Source organism: Actinia tenebrosa, unplaced genomic scaffold (genome assembly GCF_029948245.1).
Source record: "Actinia tenebrosa isolate PJP-AT-01 unplaced genomic scaffold, QUT_ActTen_1.0 PGA_scaffold8__29_contigs__length_14323225, whole genome shotgun sequence".
Classification (NCBI taxonomy): domain Eukaryota; kingdom Metazoa; phylum Cnidaria; class Anthozoa; order Actiniaria; family Actiniidae; genus Actinia; species Actinia tenebrosa.
The window spans coordinates 1,202,073-1,226,087 of NW_028292585.1; the positions used below are offsets into that span (position 1 = coordinate 1,202,073).

Genomic DNA, 24,015 nt, shown 5'->3' on the forward strand with positions numbered 1-24,015 from the left:
CGAAGGAGACTACAATATGACAATAATATAAACCATCAGGTAAATAAAAATAAATAAAAACGAGTTCTAAAATGCATGGATGATTCAGTTTAAAATTGAAATTCATTTTTTTCCTGTAAAATGAAAACATGTATCAAGAAAAAAAAACACCCTCTCCACCAGAAATCAAAACGAAAAAGGTAGTAGTTTTTATGTGGATAAACTGAAATCTTAGTTAGTGATTAACAATTATCATATTATTATTATTATTTAAGTGCATGCACTAAAACCGTGAACATTAAATAGTACTAATTAGTACTAATTTCATGCAGAATCCTTTATTTTCTATTGTTTAATTATCACTATTTAGTGCTAAAAATTAGTATTTGTTTCACGGATTTAGTGTGAGCACTCTAATAAAATAAAGCAAAAAATAATTTTAAAAATTAGTGGTTTTTAAAAACCCGTGAAACAACGAATACTATTTACTATAGCAGGTATTGAACAATAGAAAACAAAAGTCTTCAAGCGGAATAGCACTAAATAAATGAGTACGAATTTCACAGGTTTATGAAAACCACTCTAATATTAATAAATAAATAAAAAATTAACATATAATTAAATATATGAATTATGTAAGTAAATAAATAAATTAGAACAAGTCTCTAACAACAACAACTTTATTGTATCATTTTTCTCCTTTTTACAATAAAGTGCAAACAATATATATGTGAAATATTATTAATGCTAAGTTATACTGTTTTATGCTAAATCTTTTGTTCAGGTAATACTATTCTGTACAATTTAGTAATAGTGTTTCAACGATATATTGTTTCCACTGTGTTTCTTTTATTTTACAGTTTCAAAAAACTTGTTACAGCTTGCTGGGGATAAACCATATATCCCTATACTTTATACATTTACATATAGCATTTTTTTTTTTTTACCGTGTTTTTCTTCTTCTTCTTTATTATTATTATGGTCTTGGGGTCGAGACAAAGATTCATATACACCTGCAGTGGGAGTACCGTCTCCACTCAGATTATCTGTCTAACAGAATTTATAATTATTATAAGAATGGTCAGGTACTCGTTGAATCTGGTGTTTGGAAAGAAACTGGAAAACTGGAAAAGTCTGAGACAATTGTGACCAAGTGGATGTTGAACGGCAAAGATGATGAAACTCATTGCAGGTCTTTTCCAAGATAGGTCGTAGGAAAATAAGTGAAACTAAAACTAAAACTTGGACTAAACAAAAACACAACTAAACAGCACAAAATCTGGAGCAGAACTGATTTATTTTTCAAATTACGAATACTGTTGCGTGATCACTTACATCATCATTCCAAATATGGCTAGTACAAACGTAACGCAACAAACTCGAATAAATCTTCAACCAGTATGTTATCAACCAGTTTTCAACTTGGTTACACACCTCCCAACAAATTGTGTTGTCGTCCACGGCAACAAACATAAATGCAAAACTTTTACAAATACAAGGCTTTCAATAGATAATACCAAAACTACAAAGTTCAGAGAAATGTCCAGAAAAACACAATTGTCTGTAAGTTAAATCTATGTTCCTCTGGCTTCCCGCGAAGACCTGACAACCAATTCCAGTTTATCATCTTCGCTCTCTTTAGCCTCCACTTGAACTTCCCGATAAAACTTAAGACTGTGCTCTGTGTAACGTTCTATCATGCTCTCCGTACTTCCATTTCTATCTTGTGCGAGAGTCCCAGCTCATGTCAGTGTGTAAGTGTTCATTATTTTCCCTCGTACTTTATCTCCCAAACACGCGACTTGTACATTGGGTACAACTATGTCAAACGCGTAAGTGTTTGTTCAGTACTTCATCTCACGAACACATGACTTGTACATTTGGTACAACTATGGTTTCACTGTCTTCTACTTCCCGCTTAAATTTGCTCTTGAAGTGTTCATGTATTATCACTTTACTTTTTCATTCAGAATCTACTTATCAGTCATCGTCTGTGAATCGTTATTCAGTTCAACAGTTGAAACAAAACAGCAAAAATCGTCATCCAACGAAATGGCGCGCGTGTTTCAAAAGCTCGGCGTAACGTAAATTTAGCTCCATCTTTTTCCTTCTCTTTCTACTTCTTCTTCTAACAATCCTCTCCTCCGTGGTCCTCTTTTAAGGTCGACACTCGACCAACTGTGTCGAACTGAGTTCTACTGGTGCTTTTTCTTGTTTTTAAACTTCTCTTTGGAGTCTGTTTAAAATCATGATCTTCATCTTCTCTGTTTCCTGGCGATCTATCCTGCTCGCGACGCCAAATGTGACCAAGTTGATGTTGAACGGCAAAGATGATGAAACTCATTGCAGGTCTTTTCCAAGATAGGTCGCAGGAAAATAAGTGAAACTAAAACTAAAACTTGGACTAAACAAAAACACAACTAAACAGCACAAAATCTGGAGCAGAACTGATTTATTTTAATTACGAATACTGTTGCGTGATCACTACATCGTCATTCCAAATATGGCTAGTACAAACGTAACGCAACAAACTCGAATAAATCTTCAACCAGTATGTTATCAACCAGTTTTCAACTTGGTTATACACAATGAAAGGTGATGATGGTATTTCAATTCTGTTATGCAGCATACATAAATAAATTTCATCATAGGTTTTAGGTGCAAATAATCTCCAGAGCAATAAACATTAAAGCAATAGATTTAGCATGAAATAACATGTTGAGGGCATTTAATCCATGAAATAGAAATTGCTTGTAAAAGTGTTATTATAACAGTCAAACGGACTCAAAAGAAAACAATGGAACAGAGTGTTAGTGTAATATCTATTATACAGGTTTAATGACCTCACTATATAATGTAGTAACTCTAGTACTATACTCTAAGTACATTACAACTATTTTTAACATGCAACCACATCTTTGCCCTTGACACAAACACTCACATAAAGCTGCATGTTTATATCTAAAGAAAACATTTATATTACAGGAAGTATTAGTGGGAGCACTATATATTAATTTTACAAATTAATGTTCACACACAAACAAAATTTATGTTTTCAGGCATGACGTTTGAAAACCTTGTGGCTAAATTCCAGTGTGCCTTGTACAACCACTATCAGACCATGGGACCAGACCTGTACAATCCTAAACTTATGAGGGCATTTGCTGAAAAGACTTCTCCTGGTCTTTATGATATGCTTCTTCACTCCATATCTAGAGATGACAATAGAATACAGAATACTGGTACCAGGAAAGAGATACTAGAACAAAGGACTGTTGTTTTACTGCATACCCTTGCATACTTTAGGTGAGTTATATTCTTCTCAAGTGTTCTCTTCACATCCCGCGTGTTTTTATCAGAGTATAATACGAGGAAAACCATTTTTTAATGCTTAAGGCAAATCAATAAAAGGATGTTTGTGTTTTCCATATAGGTCACAGAAAACATCCCATTTACAAAGAGATAGTGGACTATTTCTTTCTAATCACGGTTTATCAAGGACTGGCCAGTCAGACGGTTACATAATGGGTGACTCTATTCACAGAAGATCTATAGATGCTAAAAAGAAAGAAAATGGTGAATGGTCATGGATCGCTTTTAAAATCACAAATTACAACTGCAATTGATGTGAGTACCAAAACAACTTTATATATTTACAGTACTGTATTATTTGACTGTTTATTAATTAATCAATTTATTGACTGCACACATGCACAAGTGCATAAAATAATCATATTCAACTAGCTTGCATGGTCTGTATTGTAGAGAATTTTCAAACCTTGTTTCATTTTGTTATTATAAACAAGAAGTTTATGCAATCAACATAATAATATATATAATTATATATATATAATAATAATATATATAATGTTTAATAATTGCCAAAAAAGTGTTCAACATTGTAAAGCATTATTTTTTTTATAGTATGGCTTTTGTCACATATGTACTTGTTGCTGGCCTTGTACTGGGTACTCAAAACAGGTATGTAACCTAAAATAATCATCATAAATACTTGTCCATGGCAGAAAGTAGTAAACATCTTTTTTTAATTCCACCTAATTCACCCCTTTGATCTTCCCTTGACTTTTCTTACATGAATAATTGCAATCATTTCTCTTCTATTTCATACATTTAGATTCACCCCCGAACAGCTAGGAATCACAGCAAGCTCGGCTCTGATCTGGTTGGTGGTTGAAATCATGGCTATTATATTTTCCATGTACGTTTGTAATGTGCAAGCAGAAGTCAAAACTCTAGACTTGCTAGCATTCTGTGGATATAAGTACTTTGGGTAAGCAGACATTCTTTTGATTTCCTTAGCAAAGGTTTTAGTTTTTGGCATTTTTCATTCTTCATTCTTCAGAATTGTAGTTTTTTAGCACCCCTAAGGCCATCTAATCTTTTCTAATACCTAGTTCAGGTTCCTTATCATTGCGATCTAATTTTCCATACATTTTTTATGGGCAACATCTTTTTTTTCGATTTTTCCATTTCATCAAGAAGTGCAGATTTTTAATGTTTAAATTTGTATTCTTTTGATTTCCTTTGCCGAAAGATTTTTTGTTGGCATTTTTCATTCATCCAGTGTTTTATAATACCTAGAGATTATTATCGTTATGATGTTGTCTTCCATTTCAGAATGATTCTCAGCAGTCTAGCAGGTCTTCTCTTCAATTCTACTGGATATTATACTGTGTTTATTTACATGAGTATTACTGATGCTTTCTTTTTGGTTAGTAGGAACAACGAATGTTATAACAGACAAAATGTTCTTATTAATATTGTAAAAATCTGATTAATGATGTAAAAAAATGACAAACAGGATGGAGGTGAAGAGGAAAAAGCTAAAATGGGAGAGAGGAAAAAAAAAGAAAAATATAGGAAGGATGGAGTGATAAATGAATATTTGAATATTTTTGTGATGAATCAATCCATCCATCCATCAATCCAATCAATCAATCAATCAATCAATCAATAAAAAAAAGAGAAAAAATGGATTAAATAAGAACCAAACAGCGTGAACAATTGAATAATAGAAAATAGGAATGAAAGAGCTGAGGGAGAAAAGAAAGATGGAAATAATGAATGAGTAAATAAATGAAAACATCAGAAAATGATAAATAAATACACATGTTATTGCAAAGTAAAGTTTAAGTGACCAGTGTTTTAACTATTGAAAAACGTTAAAAAACTATTAAAAAACGTGGATGAAACAAAGAAGTAGTAAAGTCACGACTCCCACGAACAAAGAAACTCTTAAACTTATTAATTTTTTGGTTTTTTTTTTTCCTTCTAGATTCGAACCCTTCGTCTAATCATCATGCCTGAGACAGAATCAGATAGTATTGCACGTACAAGCAAAAGGCGGATCTACTTGCTGCTATTTATTGCTGCCTTGCAACCTTTCTTTATGTACTTCTTGACCAACCACTTAAGACCCTCAACAACTACAGTAGAGTCATAAAGAAAACTTTTTTACAGTATCTATCATTATTTTTTCATGACAGTCTAGATTTCATGTGTTATCTTGGTCATGAATATGTATGAAGTAGATTTGATATTCTAGCACATCCTAAGAGAAAGTGAAAACTATGTAGACTGTTGGTTTTCATGTTGTTTACAGCTCTATGCTGTGTTTATAATTTAAGGCAAAGGATCAAGGCAGATAAAAGGCAGATTTGATCTCCAGTTTAACCTGCATTCAACTCATTTAGTTTATGCTCTGAAGACCTCTGTGAAAGAAAGAAGTCAAAGGAGGAACCAGTATTTGGACGTGTGCAGGCCCACTCTGGTCATTATCTGGTGAAGTTGGCCTGCACACAGACTAGTTGGGAAAGGATCTTGGCCTAGGCAGGAGATGGCAAACAACTTGAATAAGGAATAATTTGCAGTATTGCTATGAAATTGGTGGCCTTTTGAAACTTCCTTGCGTTTTTTCATCAGAAGATTATTTTGTAAAAAGTAAAATTATGCATAAGTATGTGGTGCATTTTTTGAGTGACTGCATGTCAGATGAAGCACATTAATTGCACTATTTCACTATGACGTCACTGCTTGTTTATGTGAGGGATAGAATCGCCAAATCGAATAGAAAATTCGACAAAATTTGCTCCTAGCGAAACAGTTTAATCTAAAATGGCCTGCTTTTCAGATATTATATGTGTTAATATGTACTAAAAATATTCTGAGCATTTGCTGGCTATTGTACTTCTCTTCGTAGATTGATACGGGTTTTAGAACAATTTTCAGTGAATTTGCGTTGATTTGACCCTCTCCGACAACCATGATCCTTTGCCTTTAAACAATAGATTGTTTTGATGTGATGTCATAGTGAAATAGGGCAATTATTGTATGACAACAATCACTCCAACCTTGAGTATGAACCATTAATTGTTCCAGAGGTCAATTATAATTTTCCTAGATTAAGTAGTAGTACCTCCTGAGGAGAGGTGGGGTGAGTAAAAGTGCCGTGTCCTACCACTAACATGAGTATTAAATCTTTAAACTACCATTAGAACAAAAGAATAATATTGTATGAAAGTTAAGAAATCAATATACATAAAAAGATGTTTATCAAGACAAAACTATCTGAGTAAAGTGAACGGAGGAAATAGATTGGAACAGAAAAGAAAATGGTACCTGGATCGAAAAAAGAAGGATACTGATTGTAAGCCCTCCCCCCCCCCCCCCCTGACAATAAAAGTGCAAAACAAACAAAAAAATTAAATGAAAACTTTCGCTCTAGGGTGAGCACAGTAAATCCGTGAAACTTTAGTGATACTAAATAGCACAATTTCATGCAAATTTCATTGTTTTCTATTGTTTAACTGGCACTATTTTGTACTATTTAGTAATTAGTGTTTCACGGATTAATTGTTTGTACTCTAATAGAGTCTGTTAAGTTAAGTTAAGAACTTAACAAACAATCAGACTCTGTTAGTAAAAGTTTTCATTTTATTTTTTGTTTGTTATGCGCTTTTATTGTCATTTTTCTGCTTGATTTAATCTCTTTCATTGTTATTCCTTGAACTTTCACACTTCCTTTAGCTATATAGGTTGCTATCAATAGACGTCACTTCCGGTAATAGCTCTTTTTTGATGGCTTGTAGAATCCTGGAGGTTGTTTTGATCTCTTGTTTTGTGGTTTGATGTCGTGAAAATAGTCAAATACAATTGTTTGAGGACTTATTTTGATATGTTTTGACTATGATATGTATGAATGATTGGGCTTCCTGTGGAGCCGTCACATCTCGCATCCACGTGCATGCATCGGGAGGTCAACTGGCAGTATCGTATTACAGGAATAAGTTCGATGTGTTTGCATCCAGTATTCTACGATATTCTTACCAAGAAAAACCTTATTCAACATCCAACGCCCTAAGGTATGAAATTCTTTCATGATTTCTCCAAACTCGCCAACAACTGCATTTCATATAGCGCGAAATTTTACTAAACTTGCAGACGCGGCCATTTGCTAACTATGACTACCGACCCTTGAGCAGATCGAGCGTCTTTTCAAACGAAGACTTTGTTATATTTAAAAAAACGATACTTCATAGGTCTTATTGCTAAGGAATACTTTATGACTTTTTCTCCATTCACTACTGCAAAAAAATATTGACTATTTTGTCAGCTAAAGCCAACAAAGCTGCTGCTTTTGTAAATAAGCTTACGACCTCTAACATTCACCCCATTACAAAACATTGGTAGCTTTAAAGCCGAAGCGTTCCGTTTAGTAGATTGATAATCACATTTCATTCAGGCTTGTAGTAAATTCATTATATTTATTCCCACCATTGCAGCGATCAATGGAGAATTATTTTATCTATTTTTGTTCTATCTGTCTCTTGTTCTATCTTGTTTTGTTTTAATGTTTTTTAGCGTTTCTCGCAAGAAGGAGTATATAAGAACTTTTAAGTTTCTTGTAGTTTTGGTAGATAAGACTGAAATGAAAGGTAAACTGCAGAATTATTATCAGAACATGCACTTCAGCTATATACAAATTGAATGCAATTCGAAATACTTTCTCGGTGTTATCCCCACCGTCATAACATTACGTCCTATTAAACTTTCAAGGGATCTTATTCATAGATTGCGTGACATTTTGAAATCGCTGAATACCTGTATGGATGTTATAAAGGTACTATCGTCGTGTACGGATTAACGAAGTACGTCATAGGTTTCCGAACACACGAGTGGGACTTAGAAATTTTGTTCTCCTCACTTAGAAAAAAAATTAAGTGAAGACACCAAGAATCGAACTCGGTACCTTCGGCACCAAAGAACTACTACAATGCCAACCCCAACCCTAACCCTAACCCTAAACCTAACCCCTAGACCACGAAGTGAATTCGGTTGGGTGGTCTCATTTTTTAGTCGTAGGGTACGATTACTAGCCGATTACTTGAAATTTGAATTTGAATAGAATTCCCCTGACAATTCCCGTACACGACGATACAACCGTTATAAATGCCGACGAACAGGTCCTTTGACTATTATACATTTTTTGGCAATTAAGAAAAAAATTCATCCAAATATATTGATTTATTTTTTCTTTTGCAGATTCAGATCGCTAAAATGAAACAGTCTCATCCCGCTTCAAGCAAAACCATTAATCGTCGCATATTGTTTATTCTTTTCTGCGCATGCATTATCTTGGTAACGTTGTTCACCTCTCTCCTGCTTGATTCAAGTAGCTTTGGAACTCCCCCCTGCCCACCACGTTACACAGACCTGCTACCGTTCAAAAGAGACTTAAGCATGAAGCTGAGTGAAATACACCGAGACTTGAAGAGTTCCCTCGATCAAAATGTCAAACCTCCAGAACATACGCTTTTAAAGCTGGAAGGTATATTGGAAGAACTCGACCGAAACTTCAAATACAGCAGAATTATTGAAGTAGAGAAGGAAACCTATCCTATCGACCTTAACGACACCCTTGATGTGTGTCCAGAGCAATATCTCGGCGAGAAGAAGGGATATCCTTTCTTTCAGTTCGGCTGGGTCACACAAAACTGTTCCAACGTCAAGCCATTGCCGCAAGTCCTGACCATCTTACTTAACACTGTAAACTATCCTGAACCGTACGAGGACAAAATCGGGCTGGTTCTGGATGGGATAAACAAGACATACCCAGGCGTCCAGGTGTACATAGCACCAAAAAACACAAAAATTAAAGACATGGCCGAGCAGTTTCCAAACGTGACTGCTATTACTGTCGAAGAAAGGAGCACAATGGGGAAGATTTGGAATAAATTGGTTGCCAAGGTTACCACGCCTTACACCCTTGTCGCGCGCGATGTGGTTCATTTCGCGTGGTGGGTCCGTGTGAGGAGACAAATTCGTATGATAAGTGAAATGGACTACGTTGGGGTGGTTGGAGGGTCGTTTCGTAACTGGACTGGGCACTGGAAGGTTGGATGTCGCCAGATAAAAAAGAAAAACTACGTTCTAGAATATACGGAAGGATACCACTATTCTTCTCGATCCTGTATGTTCTGCGATGATTTGGAGGGCCCATTTGTGGCCAAAACAAAAATCCTGAAATCCGATGAATTTGGAGAAAAACTACCCAAAGAGGTTGTGTTTGAGGATTTCTTTTTAAGGGTGCTCGACACGGGATATCAGACTATGAACTGTCCCGATGCTATGTATATCACCAATGAACGAATAGCTGAAACAAAGCGGAGGAACAGAGAAGTATGGCGATTCTTTTCCGCAAAATGGAAATTCATTAGAATTCTTCTCCCAGGAGGTATAAAACATGCTTTTTCTTGCCAAGAAATTTCCTACAAGTGTCGAACTAAAGTGACTAAGTATGCTCTTATGCCATATTGTTGTCTTGAACAGTATGGGAGAGCTATGAACTTCTTTCAGAACTTCTGTGCGGAGCATAACATTTTGTACGAGCTCGACGCAGGCTCAGTGCTAGGTGCTGTGAAGATGAGTGGTTACATCCCTTGGGATTTAGATGGCGATATGTCACTGTTATCCCAAAATATGACCAATCTTAGAAAGTTCCAGGATTACTTTCGACAAAAGGGGTTCAACTTGAATGGGTATTCAGCACCAAAGTGGGACGCAAACGGACAGATATTAAAACGTCGCAAAGGGTATTTAGTGTTCCACAGTCCAGACATTTATACTGAAATAAATGGATGGCCAACAATGTCTGGGTATTTGTTCCTTCCCCCTGAGCTTCGAGATCCTGTCTACTTCACCAAGGTCCTAATCAACGGTTACTGGATTAACTCTATGTTCTCCCCAGGCCTCTATGCACGCAATCGGTACGGATTAGACGTGTTGAAACACTCACAAAGCTGGCTTCAAGTTGGGGGTATGGGGTCTAGTTGGAGTCGTTACAAGCCGGGTCGTTTTCTTACGTGTAGATACCCCAAGTTCCATGCATGTTTGGATAAATTCCCTGCTGATGGAAATATAGCATTCCAAGTTCCTTGACAACATCTGGTTTTGCATCCTGTTTCGATTTTTCTATGGCAACGTCCAGCAACAAAAGCGTGCCACACCCAAAGTTTATCTGGGTTACAGAAACGCGAAACATTATATAAACGAACTTGCCAAAGCCCCGTTAAAATGAAGGTAGGGTGACTCCAGTGCTGTTGACGTCTTTTCCGCATCGCTCAGTGGTCATCCAAAACAAAAGAGTTAGGGTCACTTCATCTTCATCTAAGCGGGCCATAGAGTAGATTTCCTGAGTAATAAACTGCTCGCGGCACACTCTTCGAGATTGCTTTTCGTCCATTCCAACGCCTATAGTGAGGTATTGAGGTATTGACCAATTACTCTTCAGTAAATTGAATTTATGGACTGTTCTCACTTCAGGACATGCTTACTTCCAGTGAAATTTGACTTTCGTTTTTGGTAGAATGTTATATATTTAAAAGGGCATCTGCTCAAAAAATATGCATCGTTGGGTCCGAAGGTTCAACTTCGTAATGGCTTACCCCATCGTTTGGTATTTTGTTTCAGTCCCTTTTCCATTTTAGCAGTATAATTTTTTTAAAAAGGAGCTACAGTAACCTCAACGCATTTCAAGGGATCAAAATTAATTTAAATTATTTATTATCTTGTATTAAAAGTTCGATTGGCCATGAAATATGAATTTTAGCAGTATAATTAAAAAAAAGGAGTTACAGTAACCTCAACGCTAGCCTGCGTAGCCGGCCCTCTTTTGAGGCCGCAAAAGAGGGCCGGCTATGCAGGCTACCTCAACGCTTTTCCAGGGATCAAAATTAATTTAAGTTATTTATTACCTTGTATTAAAAGTTCGATTGGCCATGAAATATATATTTACTTGTTAGAGTCCATACAGATGTACAGAGACTTGAAAGGATATTTTGCATATAAAAGATTGCTTTAAAAATAAAGTGAGTTATGTCATTGTCTATTACAGGAATGTTCGAATGATAAAACGCTGTTTGTCTTACTGTTGCCCGAGACTAGTTTTGAACCGATGGTATAATCTACTCCCGCGTCTTGGCTTTTGTGAAAACGGTTTGTTGGAGAGCTAGCTAGACCAATATGATTTTTATCTAAAGATGAGAGTATGTGGACCGCGTGGCACTAATGAAATAGTAGAAGATAATATAGGTAAGTTGTAGTGCTTGGGAACGAGGTTATTCCGGGCGAAAGCCCTTGGAATTAAATTCGGAAAAATTAATTTCCGACCTCCCAGCGAGGTCGGAAATTAATTTTTCCGAATTTAATTCCAAGGGCTTTCGCCCGGAATAACCTCGTTCCCAAGCACTACAACTTACCTATATTATCTTCTCTGATTTTTATCTATATAATATTTCTTAAAGACGACGAAATATATATTTCAACATAAATGGTGCAATGCACTTTACAAACTTGTTCTCTTCGAAGCTGCAAGACACGCCGAATTGATTGGACTACCTGTGCAACACATTTGAAACGACGATTTTAAAATTCCCAAACAATTTTTTTAGAGTTTCAAAAACATTAATAAATGGTAATAGACAATAGCAATACCCAGGAGTAAAGAAAGGGATTTCGATTTGTTAAATTTGCTTTTTCTATGAACGTTAGAACGAGGCTGGAGGAGGGGTTAATGTTTACATTATCACGTGACTAAATAAGAAGGTGGAGGAGGAAGTTGCGTTCTGCCATCTTGGATATTCTGCATAGTAGTTGTTCGTCTATCGGCTTCCATCCGCCATGGACGCAAGCGGTAAAAAAGTCATCGTATGCGATAATGGAACTGGGGTACGTTCATCTACCTTATGGATGTGTCCTTTTTAAGTTATCTCCCACTAAAACCCCTTTTTTTCAGTTTGTAAAGTGTGGATTTGCAGGATCCAACTTCCCTGCTCACATATTTCCGTCAATGGTTGGAAGACCAATCATACGATCAACACAAAAAGTCGGAGACATCGAAATAAAGGTAAGAAACCCAAATTGATACTCAAGAGCCCTAACTTCTGCAAAGCTCAATACAAGTCGTACTGTGCTGTAAAACCGGTCAAAAATATAACTTCCTGGTGTCTTGATAGGATTTAATGGTCGGTGATGAAGCAAGTAAGCTGAGATATATGCTCGAAGTAAATTACCCTATGGATAATGGTATCGTCAGGAGCTGGGACGACATGAAACACGTTTGGGACTACACATTTGGCGAGTCTAAACTAAACATTAACCCTCGGGAATGCAAGGTAAGAATGACAAAGTTTTGATTCTTTGACACGAAAGCTTGTAGGTGGGGTTTCTTCTTCATCTCTTTATTTCCTGTCGTATTATACCATCACAAATTCTTTTTATATTCTTAGGTTTTGCTGACTGAACCGCCAATGAATCCCATGAAGAACAGAGAAAAAATGGTGGAGGTAATCATTAGACACAATTAAGTAAATTAGATTGTATAATAAAAAGTTAACAAGTCTAGTCTTGTTTTTTGTTTATATTTGACTGCCCAATTGCTTTACATTTCATTACTAATACGATAACACCTTTTACTAGATTTGTATGAAATCTTAAGAAAATAAGATTGATATATCTCAACTAGCTAAATAAATCGGTTTAACAGCTGGAAAATTGATGCTTTTCGCAAGTAGAAATATCTGAACTTGTGTGCTGAAACTTGAGCTTATGTCGTTCCTATTGTCAAATCACGGCTATTTGCAATACTTTGTTCTAAATATGACCTATATTATTAAATTTCAAGTTGTAATCAGGGTTATTTTGAAATGTCTTTAGTTGTCATATTGGGTAATCAGAATTCTAAATGAGATTTTGAAGTTATGAACTGTGTGACTGATATTTGTTTTTTTTTATATGGTAGCTTGTATGATGTGAGGGATTTTTTGGCAAGAGGATTTATGTTATTTTTCTCTGTTGATACTATTCTTTCAGGTTATGTTTGAACATTACCAGTTTGATAGTGTTTATATTGCAATTCAAGCAGTTTTAACTTTATATGCCCAAGGTAGGAATGATTGCTAGAGTTGTTGTTGTATTTATTAACTTATAATTGCTAAAGCTGTGTACTTTCAGTTATGTTTACAAGTATGTCATGACTATTGCAACCCCTTGAAACCTTCTGCATCTACAGAAGCAATCAACACTCAATTTCAAATAAATAGATGTATTTTTTATTGTTATTGTTATTGTTATAATTATAATTATTCACATAGTTTTGCTGTTTCTTTAAGGTCTTCTAACTGGAGTTGTGGTTGATTCTGGTGATGGCGTAACCCATATCTGCCCAGTATATGAAGGTTTTGCTCTGCCTCACCTCACAAGAAGACTGGACATAGCAGGACGCGACATCACTAAATACCTCATTAAAGTATGGCTGGTTCTTTCTATAAAGTATTTGTTACAGTATAAGTGAACAATCACTTTGAGGGACTTTCCATTCACTTAGTCACTCCACACTGAATGAATATTTACGACATATATACATCACTCCACTCAAATTGCCATTATGCTAGTCTTGCATCTCAATTTCAATTATATTTTTTCAATCTTTATAACAGTTGATGTTGCTTAGAGGATATGCTTTTAACCATTCTGCTGATTTTGAAACTGTCAGAATGATGAAGGAAAAACTTTGTTATGTAGGGTAGGTAGAACCAATTTCTTAACTTTTCTGTTTCATGGCTTCAGACTTGTTTCTGTTTCTAACTTGTATGACACTCTGGCATTTGTCTAACAATACTATTGATACTTTTTTTAGGTACAATATTGAACAAGAACAGAAACTAGCAATAGAAACAACTGTGCTCGTAGAACAATATACTGTGAGTATATATAGTACTTTGTTTATGACTTTTCTTTGTCATGTAGAAACGAAAACTGAAAGACACAAACAATAGGAAAGACCTACCAATGGACTTTTCTCAAAAGTATCAAAAGTATCATGGATGTGAGGCTGACATGAAAATAGTAAAGAAATGACACTTATTTCTCAATGAAATTTGTGGCCTTTTTCTTTTGTATTTCCATGTTTGCCCTGCATTCAAGACAATATTTTAAGAGGGGTGCATAGTTCTCAACTTGTGTATTGGTAGGGTTATTTATGCGATCACTTTGATATTGATTTTTATAATGCATATTTTCTGATCTTTTCTTTTTAACCATAATGTCTCATTGATGTGTATTTGTTCAGCTTCCTGATGGAAGAGTAGTCAAGCTGAGTGGAGAACGTTTTGAAGCCCCAGAGGCACTGTTCCAGCCTCACTTGATCAACATTGAAGGTGTTGGAGTAGCAGAGCTACTGTTTAATACAATTCAAGCAGCTGATATTGATACTCGTTCTGAGTTCTACAAGCATATTGTATTATCTGGTGGTACTACTATGTATCCTGGCCTGCCGAGTAGACTGGAGAGAGAGATCAAGCAATTGTACTTGGAAAGGACACTCAAGGGAGATGTGTCAAAACTATCGGTACGAGTAAATGGAATTGAAAACGCGAGTTAGCTGCCAATGTTTTGGTTTTCAAAACTGCTACTTTTTGGCACTAGAGGTCAATCACCAATAGACTCCTTGCAGCATGTCAGAATGCAGCTCAATTTGGAGGACATAACAGTAGGTTTTCAATTCTCAGGATATTTAGATTATTTTGTTTTGTCCTCCAAATTGAGCTGGTTTGACGTGATAGACTATTAATAGTTTATAGACAATTCTTTTAACAGTACACTATACAGTACGGTTGTAGACACATGACTCTAATAGCTTTGATTTGTGTATATATGGTAGTTCCCTTTGATTAATATTTGCATATACATTTTTTCCCCAGAAATTCAAGATTCGTATTGAGGATCCTCCTCGGCGAAAGCACATGGTTTTCATGGGTGGAGCCGTGTTAGCTGATATTATGAAGGACAAGGATAACTTCTGGATGACGAGACAGGAGTACGAAGAGAAGGGTATAAAATGCCTTGAAAAGTTAGGTATCAAAGTTAGCTAAGAAAATAAAAAATAAATGGTCCTAGTTGCACAATTACAAGGAGGTATGTGTTTGAAAACCTGAACGGCCCATCCATATTTTAAAATACAATTTCTTTAATCATTTCTAGATAATAATTACTCTTGATTTATTATCGACTTCTTTCATATCATGCTTAGGAGAAATTTAGGAAGCTTTCATGTATTAGACAAATGGGGATTCCTTTCTTAGTTGGATTTCTATCCTTTCTGCCAATAGGTTGCTATCAATAGACGTCACTTCCGGTAATAGCTCTTTTTTGATGGCTTGTAGAATCCTGGAGGTTGTTTTGATCTCTTGTTTTGTGGTTTGATGTCGTGAAAATAGTCAAATACAATAGTTTGAGGACTTATTTTGATGTTTTGACTTGGCATCCACTAGTTGCCCCCCAGTTAACCGCTTGTTTGCCCCCCAGTCAACTCCAAAAAGTCACGTGATATATAGCAAGCAATAATGGCAATTTAACAATATTACATTATATATTTTTGCTATCCTTAAGAAAAGCTTTAGACAAACTCTATGCTAATATCTGAAAGTTTTCTTGATAATTTTTTCTGGGAAGTATGATTCTTATAAAAGAAATCTAATTTTGCTATAGACGCATTGAGCCTTATAAATGTTGCACAATTTCATATCACGCCATCATTTTTTCTTTGAATATCGTTTGTTCTTGTGCTTGAGAAGATATATGATATAAAAAGCTCTGAATTAAGGTTGAATTTTGAGTGATTTGAAAATGGCAACATGATGGCAGAGAAAATGATTTTTCATCAGTAATGATGAGTCGTTAGAATTATTTTTTTGTTGTGTTCACAAGTTGTCAAGGCATTTATTTTGCTTGCTATAGTATTAGAATAAATGTGGTGAACTCATCATCATCATCATCATCCAAAATCATCATCATCAGCAATATTTTATACTGTACTTTGTATAGATTTGCTGAATTAAATGCCATAATAATCAATAACAGGATAAAGTTAAAGTAGTTATAGCATAACTTACTGTAAGAGTGTCAGGAGTGGAGAAATATTTTCAGGTTGTAAGATGTCTATCTTCATCAATTGATAGACATTGACACACACCAGTCGTTCTTTCAGCATGCATTAGCCAGGAAAAGGGGGTATTTTTCTATTGTTTTAGCCACAATAAGATTCAGCATAATTATTGTAAATTTCCATTGAATATTCTTGTCAAAATATTTCTTTTACACTTAAAATGATTTTATAGAAAAGCAATAAAAATACTAAATCAAGTATTCAGCTGTATAGTATATGTTATTGAGGCTTTATTTTAGTAAAGTGTGGAAGTAGAATCGTTTCTTCTCCCATCCATTTTCTTTTGGAGAAGGTTACTACAGAAAACATTCTTCCATGATAAAATAGACCAGTTTCAAGTTCCAAATTACTGCTGTGTTCCTTGAGTGCAGATTCATTCACACAGGCTTAGCCTTGTATCAGTGTTTAATTATTCACAGATACCAACTACAGTACTGTGAAGTAAAGAATGCACAACTTCAACAATACAAACGACAAACACTTTGAAATTCCACGGACCTTCACTGGAACACATGAATATTCTGCCCAAAATCAAGGCTAATCCTGAGCAACACAGAACTTGAAATTGGAGTATAGATCCCTTGCATTAATGTCCTAGAGGAATTGTTCTGGGGGACAAAATTCTTCTTGGGAGTCGGTGCAAGTGGTCTATTGAATCTTTTCATGCTTTCTTTATGGCCAATAACTTTTCACACTATTTACATCTTTTTCTATAGAGGTATATGTCCTTCATATGTTACAATATTTATTTTCAGATCTACACAGGGCACCCAACAGAATTTGATTAGTCCATACAATTACACAGGGTACCCAAATTCATAATCCTTACAAAGGAGAAACATGCACAGGAACAGAGACAAGTCCAGAAGAGTACACAGGGTACCCAAGTGGGGGGTCGGCTGCTTGTATTGTCAGGTTTCTCAAGAGAACAGGATGGGCCTGAATACTGTATCTCTCTTCGTCGTCATTGGTGAAGTAAAGTAATTCAAGAGCTAATGACGCCCAATGGCCACGAACAGCTTCACTATTCAAATGACCAACAGGTGCAAGGATTGCTTGTTTTGTTAATACCCGACTGGTGTAAGTTCCCTGAAATACAGATATAAAACACTTTTATTACAGGAACATAAGATGTGCCAAACAAAATGGGCAATTCCTAGACTAAAGAGTCACCCCCAACCCCCTGGGAGTGTTTAATGGCTATAAATATGAAGAGTGACAAAAATTAAGAAAAACTGCTCCCAGTCTAAACCATGATCCTTTGAGCATGCTGATTGTAACACACTTACGTCATCTGGGTTGCGTCCAAGCGAAAACAAGTTGGGTTTATTGTTAATGACTGCTCTTGCCCAGTCCTCGTCAGTGTCTTTACCCATGTACCAATCATTATCATATTCTGTCAGATATTCCGCTAACTCCTCGTGGCTTGTTACTTCACCAAGAACAGCCTCGTCATACATTAACTTAAAGGCATACCTAATGGAATGGAAAAATTGTTAATTCATTGGAAATCGAAACAATGTTTCCCACGCAGAGAAAATTCTCTATGAATATTCACCTGTATGCCTTGACGACGAGATCCATAAGCTGACATTCCTTCTGCAACCAGTCTGAATGTAGTGACCATGGAATCTCCCCACTAAACACCTTTAATGGGTGCACAGGCCCTGAACTGAAAGAAGATGCCCCTGGATACCCCAACACCTCGACTAAAGCAAAACATGTAGACACTAAATGCTCGTAACATTCCATCAGTACTGAATCACTTGCTATGGAATCGTCAGTATTTGCATTTAATTCTGAAATATATAGGACATGTTGATACCACGACAGGGGAAACTTTGTAGTGATGGGTTTTAACTGTTTGTCCGTGAGAGGCAGTTCTGACTTCCATTTTAAAGGCAAGTCTAATTGGTATGAGGTCTCAGAATGGAATGGGGTAGCAACGAATGTGTTTGTCTTTGTGCTATTGACATGTGTGTCTTCAACTTCGATTGTGTTCAGAGTAGTTTCTCTAAACTCTCCACCAGTCTTTGTGGCTTTCTTGCCCGTATCAACTGCTGGAAATCCCCCAAAAGAAAACTCAGGAGTTTGAGTTTTGTCTGGTCTAAATGCAGTAAGTTCATCAAGTTCGAAGGAATTCAAGCTATCAACATCCTTCCCTTTGTTTTCATGCTTCACTTGGGAGAGCCCCTTAGGAGAAACATTGTTTCCAACAAGTAAGCTGTCTTGAGACCAGATACTTCCATTGATGCTAGGTAAAGAGCTGCTTCTGGGCAAAGCTACGGGCTCTGTTTTCCTAGCTTCTGAAGAAGTAATCATAACATTATCAACATGATTGCCATCACGACTTGGCATTCTGACTACAGTTATTTCAGTATTAGTTGTACTTCCCCCTCTCATTTTTCCACTTTTCATTTCTCTGGTTGCCATTCTTTCACCAGCATTCCTGTTGGAATTTTTGCGGTCTTGGATAAACACCCAAATGAGAGTTTTTAAGAAATTCTCTGAGACTTTCTGTAAATTTTCTGGCTGGTCAATAATTCCAGTTAGGACATTCCTGGCATCAGAATACGAGTCAAGTTTAGCAACATCGCAAGGTCTTAAAGTGTTCCAAGGATAAGGGTTACAGTAGATTATAGATTGCTCATCTTCACGTACAAATGCAGCTTCAAAGACCTCATCCAGCCTTGCAGCCTCAACAGTATGACATGACGTCTCCTGCATCTCTAGTCCCTTGACTATAGCACAGGAATACCGGTAGCCACACTCTAACACATGAATCCAAACTAATCTATCCTGGAATCTCAGCATGAAATGGTCTCCTGCTTGTCTACTCCCAAGGGACCCTGTTGCAAGGGACTGGCTAAGTGAGGATATTACTTTTGGAGTTAATTGCTGGTAGTAAACAGCATCAGGACCGGACGAGATAACAGTGTCTCCTCCTTGAGGCCATGAGCGAAGTGGACGAGGGAACCCAATGACAAACAAAGGAAGACAAAATAATGGGAGAAGAGGTGACGACAAGACAGCACTCACTAGAATCACTGATAACACTATAGGAAATAGGAAGACTGACAAAATAAGAATGGTAGGAATTGATTTGTGGCGTTGCTTCTTGAGACCAAAAGAAGTCACAGCAAGGTTGGACATGAAAACAACCTTCTGGAACAGTTGTTGGAGTCTGTCTCGGCATACAGCTACCAAGACAAGCTGTATTGCAAGGCCAGCATTGTTCCACCAAGTTGCAGTATATGCTACAAGATATGCATTGATGACACACACTATGGAGAGATCAAGAAGACTGTTGAAAGTGTTCTGCCACACCTGGAACAAATCAAGACATATAGGTTAATATAATAATAATAATAATAATAATAATAATAATAAAGTTTGTTTATAGAGGATAACACTTGACAGTAATTCAACTGATAAACTCATGGTCCTCTTTTAACGTCTCTAGTTAATTAGGGACGGGACCGCCATTAACGTGATCATCCAAGCCACGTGAAGGTCTAACCATTTGCAGATGTAATTACAAAGGCAGCACCTTCTCCTCAGTTATTTTAAGACCCTGAGTGTTGGTCCGGCCGAGGCTTGAACCACGACCTCCCGCACAGCAGACCGACGCTCTTACCAACTGAGCTAACCGGGTGGCGGTTTATACTGAATTACTTAAAGACGACATACACTAGCTATAGAGGATATTAAACACTTATCACCATGGCAACAGGTTTAAAACAATGCCATTACCACACACCAGATGTAGCCTGCTTGAAATTTGGGGTATAGCCCTTTTTGACTTGGGTGTAACGTTTTCACATTTCAGACCACTTCTGTCTTTCTCTTTATAAGATTCTGTCTTTGAGTTTTATCCATATTTATGTGTCTTTTCATGTGCAACAATTAAACAAAGAATTAAACTCTAAAGAATGGTGGGTGGTCTGAAATGGGAAAATATTATGCCCAAGCCAAAATGGTCTATTTGAAGCCATTTTTTTAGATGCCATGCTGTGATTTTAACACACTGTCCTGTTTGATTGGAGCATTTTTAATTGAGGTGCAGAGAACTTGTGCATGTGATTAATTCAGAGGATGCTGTCAATATTCACACAAAATCTTTTCTAGAACCAGTACCTGTCTAAGAGCCCTCACAATACCAAGAGCCGTCATGACTGCCAAGAATCCAGTACTTTGTGATTGAAGTCCAAGTCCAAGGAAAGTTACCATGCAAAGAGGACACACTGCAAGCAAGGATAATTAAATAATTATTAGAGTTTCACTGGGTTGCACTGTGGTCATGCACCCATCTCCCACCTTAGGGGTCAACAGGTTTGATTCCTGGACTTAGCATCATGTAATGAACAGAGTTCGTTAGGTCTCTCCCTTGACTTCTGTTTTATACAACAACCATATTACAATGCTCTGCAATAATTTCAGTAGTCAGCCTACTGAAATCCACTTCATTGGATCCTATTACCTTTAGCACTTACCATATGACAACAAGAAGTGGTACACCAAGGCAATGTATCTGAGTCTTCTCTTTCTCTTATCAAAATTTGTTCTCGATTCTATACTTCTCGGGTACAAAGGATTTCTCACAAACCCCATGATATAGACTCCTTGCATATCACCCATACACTTGAGTATAAATAGCAGCACACAAAATGTTAAGCTAAAACCATCCAATGAAGTGACTTTATCAGAGAGAACGACACCAACACTGCCACATGTCACAGCCAGGACCAACAGAGTCAGTGTTATTATAATTTCTTTTATGGACCATTGTTGGGCACTTGGTTTTTTGGGAGAGATATTATTAGTTATCTTGGATCTTATCAAGGCAGCGATGCTGAATATGTCCAAACTTAAGATGTACCCAAAGAGGCTTGAGAGGATAATGACAACAACATGGCTGGGAATAAATATGGCCAAAATTGCAGGAATCATGGATATAAGTAGCATCACAATAAGCCTGAAAACCAAAGGATTGGTGTCAGATGTGGTAAGGATTATTTTCATATTGTCATTATATATATAAACATACTTTCCTCAGTCTATAGGCAGTAGAGGTGTGTGTGCATGTAAGAGGGGGGAAATGGAAACTCTTTTCATTCATTGGAGACCAACTACTCCGAATGTGGTCATACAAGAAAGTGCATTAGTTATACATAGAATCAAGGGTGGAGGGTGTCAGATCCCTATGACCCTCCTCCCCCCTGGGAACACACCTGCCCACAAATGAAAACCCAGCCACCCAATGAAGTGCACCATTAGTGCAATTTTGGTATGACTGTGAAAAGCTCAGTGCCGTAAGCGTGACGTGCCGTGACTGTGATACTTTCTAGAATTTTATTTGGCTGATAAAATTCTAGAAAGCATCACGGTCACAACACATCATGCTTACAGCAATGAGCTTTTCACAGTCATACAAAAACTGCTCTATGTTTGGTCTAAAAGTGCCGTGATCTTGGGGTGAAGGTGTCCGCCCTGTAATTATGCCGTGTTCCAGGTATTTAATTGGATGGAGAGTAAATTCTCGTGCAGTGTGATTTCTGGCGTATCCCTTGCTGTGTCACGACCGTGTTCATGCTGTGAACTTTTCACAGTCATACGAAAACTGCACTATGTATACTAGGTACAAACCTTAAATCTGTGGCCATGGGAGATCCACCAAGAATAAATACCAAGAGCTGCTCGGTTACCCAGGAAAAAAGGGCATCCAGTGGAGGGAGAGTTCCAAATGTCCACAGGAAAAGTAAAAATGGGAAAACAGCATGAAGAACTTGATTCAAAAGAATGAGAGTAGAATGAGACCTGTAGGTTGAAAACATCATCATATCAATGAATGAAGGATAAATTGATGGATGGATGAGGGTGAACAAATGAAGTTAGTGGAGGGGTTAAATAGATGGAGGATGGGATGGAGAGATGGACAAATGGATAAATAGGTGGATAAATTGAAGAATAAATGATAAGCAATCAGTACTCATGGATTCCTTGAGAAAGCAATGTTCTATGGTATAAGTGGATATTAGAATTTTTCAAACAACTTCATTAAAAAACATACCCTATTATCAAGCCAGAAATTCCAAACAGCAAAACATAAAATGGTCGCATGAATGGGGCAATATCCACCCATAAATGTCGTCTGAATATGGCTGGCTCTGGAGGAGGGGTGGCAATGATGGAATACTGTGCAATACAGACCACTATCCAACCAAATCCATAAATAATCACAGTTACTGCGGTGTTGCCATAGAGATCATTTAGATTGACAGGTAGCAAGTAAAGGAACATTATTGCACCTAATATTCCAGAAAATATTCCTTGAATAACGATTTCTGCTGCATTTTTCTTGGTCGAAAATATAAACTGGAATGTCTCACGTCCACAGCAAGACTCAAACTCCACTTCATCTTCCTCAGCCAGGAGATTAGGCTGTACTTTAGAGACGTTCGTATATCGTCTGTTCGTAAACCATACAGCGAGATTTGCGGTCAGTACAAGACATGTAACTAAGCATCCATACACATAGCAACAGATCGAAGATGATAAGACTTCATACTCGGAAATAATCGTCAGTACTCCACCAAGCAATAAAGGCACCAGAAATACCAAGACCTGGTTACAATACACGTAAAAAGGAGCATCGTAGCCAAGGCGAAGTTTTATTCCTCCTAATAATGTTTGTGGAAACCGTTTCTTGAAGAAGTCTAGTTTATAGTCGTTAAGCAACGGTGCTCCGGAGTCACTCATTTGATCGAATCTTGATTTCTCGATTACTGAGTTAACTTTGAAGCCATGATCTTCGTAGTGATTTGGGAATATAATGCGACTAAGGTGATATTCCTGGGCTTTATCAGTCTCGATTCCAAACGTAATTATTTGTTTAATTCGTCGTGAAGGCCATTTTCTTACCACTTAAACATCATAAACCGAAAAATCGATGCCTTGGGACTGTTCTGGGGTGAATCAGCCTTTAACCACATTCAGAAATGACATTTATCCTTCGTTTGTAAGATTCTGTCGTTATTTGTTCAGCAGAAAGTTAAATTCATGCCATAATTTGGTCCAAAACATCACACATTGAGTATTTGTGAACGAAGAAAAACGACTTGTGACGTCAAAGTTTCCGCTCGCCACAGGAAACCCATAACAACTAAAGAAAAACACAGCACTCCCATTCGAAAAATATTGAAAAAATGGTCGATTTAACAAATTTAGACATCACTTTTTGTGTGTCTATCCTCTTATTGACGATAAATTGCGTCATCACATTGTCAAAGTAGCATGCGGATCCACTCGGCTACGCCTTGTGGATCCACACTACAACGTAACGTTGGGGGAAGGGGGCCGTTTCGCAGGCTAGCAATGAAGTGAATGAATAGTTTCTAAAACTGTTTCCTTTTTTCTAGTTTTCCATTATATTTGTAGGTTTTAATTTATAGTAGTATTAATGATTTCTACCCATATCAAGAATATGTGCGCAAAGGGAAACAGAGTCCTCGGGC

General features: G+C 36.8%; 4 protein-coding genes across 6 annotated transcripts; 3 read left to right on the forward strand and 1 right to left on the reverse strand.

Annotated features, from left to right (window-relative positions):
* The first annotated feature begins 906 nt into the window (after positions 1-906).
* Positions 907-6,463, forward strand: LOC148904919 (protein YIF1B-B-like). 3 transcript variants are annotated; one of them, XR_016118713.1, is made up of 5 exons: positions 907-2,574; positions 3,039-3,285; positions 3,413-3,606; positions 3,904-3,960; positions 4,115-4,196. XR_016118713.1 is itself a non-coding variant. In XM_089024151.1 (5 exons), the coding sequence occupies exons 2-5, from the start codon at positions 3,905-3,907 to the stop codon at positions 5,441-5,443; spliced, it is 474 nt and encodes a 157-aa protein (XP_088880277.1). In that variant the 5' UTR covers positions 3,469-3,606; position 3,904; the 3' UTR covers positions 5,444-6,463. The 3 variants fall into 3 exon arrangements, 1 of the variants encoding a protein (XP_088880277.1); XM_089024151.1 differs by lacking the exons at positions 907-2,574; positions 3,039-3,285 and adding exons at positions 4,618-4,711; positions 5,276-6,463 and having other exon boundaries at positions 3,469-3,606; positions 4,115-4,270; XR_016118712.1 differs by lacking the exon at positions 907-2,574 and having other exon boundaries at positions 2,887-3,285.
* Positions 6,464-7,283: 820 nt separating this feature from the next.
* On the forward strand, positions 7,284-11,270 carry LOC116289561 (uncharacterized). Its single transcript, XM_031696510.2, has 2 exons — positions 7,284-7,361; positions 8,542-11,270. Exon 2 carries the CDS (start codon positions 8,557-8,559, stop codon positions 10,435-10,437), a length of 1,881 nt encoding a protein of 626 aa, XP_031552370.2. The 5' UTR covers positions 7,284-7,361; positions 8,542-8,556; the 3' UTR covers positions 10,438-11,270.
* Positions 11,271-12,074: 804 nt separating this feature from the next.
* On the forward strand, positions 12,075-16,698 carry LOC116289565 (actin-related protein 2). Its single transcript, XM_031696513.2, has 10 exons — positions 12,075-12,225; positions 12,293-12,403; positions 12,513-12,671; positions 12,786-12,842; positions 13,369-13,441; positions 13,668-13,804; positions 13,995-14,080; positions 14,195-14,258; positions 14,627-14,905; positions 15,258-16,698. The coding sequence occupies exons 1-10, from the start codon at positions 12,178-12,180 to the stop codon at positions 15,426-15,428; spliced, it is 1,185 nt and encodes a 394-aa protein (XP_031552373.1). The 5' UTR covers positions 12,075-12,177; the 3' UTR covers positions 15,429-16,698.
* Positions 16,699-16,709: 11 nt separating this feature from the next.
* On the reverse strand, positions 16,710-23,613 carry LOC116289562 (pecanex-like protein 4). The gene is made up of 7 exons (XM_031696511.1): positions 22,572-23,613; positions 22,148-22,318; positions 20,995-21,476; positions 20,639-20,745; positions 18,060-19,828; positions 17,791-17,977; positions 16,710-17,590 (listed from the first exon to the last, which is right to left on the reverse strand). Exons 1-7 carry the CDS (start codon positions 23,258-23,260, stop codon positions 17,327-17,329), a joined length of 3,669 nt encoding a protein of 1,222 aa, XP_031552371.1. The 5' UTR covers positions 23,261-23,613; the 3' UTR covers positions 16,710-17,326.
* Between the last annotated feature and the right edge of the window lie 402 nt (positions 23,614-24,015).

What these genes read in the sequence shown, in the direction of transcription:
- LOC116289561 (XM_031696510.2), top strand. Translation starts at nt 8,557, where the DNA reads ATGAAACAGTCTCATCCCGCTTCAAGCAAAACCATTAATCGTCGCATA.
- LOC116289562 (XM_031696511.1), bottom strand. Translation starts at nt 23,260, where the DNA reads ATGAGTGACTCCGGAGCACCGTTGCTTAACGACTATAAACTAGACTTC. An exon ending in ATTTCTGGCTTGATAATAGG is followed by an intron (nt 22,319 to 22,571) that starts GTATGTTTTTTA and finishes TTCAACCTACAG; the next exon opens with GTCTCATTCTACTCTCATTC. An exon ending in CCCATGGCCACAGATTTAAG is followed by an intron (nt 21,477 to 22,147) that starts GTTTGTACCTAG and finishes TTTGGTTTTCAG; the next exon opens with GCTTATTGTGATGCTACTTA.
- LOC148904919 (XM_089024151.1), top strand. Translation starts at nt 3,905, where the DNA reads ATGGCTTTTGTCACATATGTACTTGTTGCTGGCCTTGTACTGGGTACT. An exon ending in GTACTGGGTACTCAAAACAG is followed by an intron (nt 3,961 to 4,114) that starts GTATGTAACCTA and finishes TCATACATTTAG; the next exon opens with ATTCACCCCCGAACAGCTAG. An exon ending in TTACTGATGCTTTCTTTTTG is followed by an intron (nt 4,712 to 5,275) that starts GTTAGTAGGAAC and finishes TTTTCCTTCTAG; the next exon opens with ATTCGAACCCTTCGTCTAAT.
- LOC116289565 (XM_031696513.2), top strand. Translation starts at nt 12,178, where the DNA reads ATGGACGCAAGCGGTAAAAAAGTCATCGTATGCGATAATGGAACTGGG. An exon ending in TCGGAGACATCGAAATAAAG is followed by an intron (nt 12,404 to 12,512) that starts GTAAGAAACCCA and finishes GTGTCTTGATAG; the next exon opens with GATTTAATGGTCGGTGATGA. An exon ending in TTAACCCTCGGGAATGCAAG is followed by an intron (nt 12,672 to 12,785) that starts GTAAGAATGACA and finishes TTATATTCTTAG; the next exon opens with GTTTTGCTGACTGAACCGCC.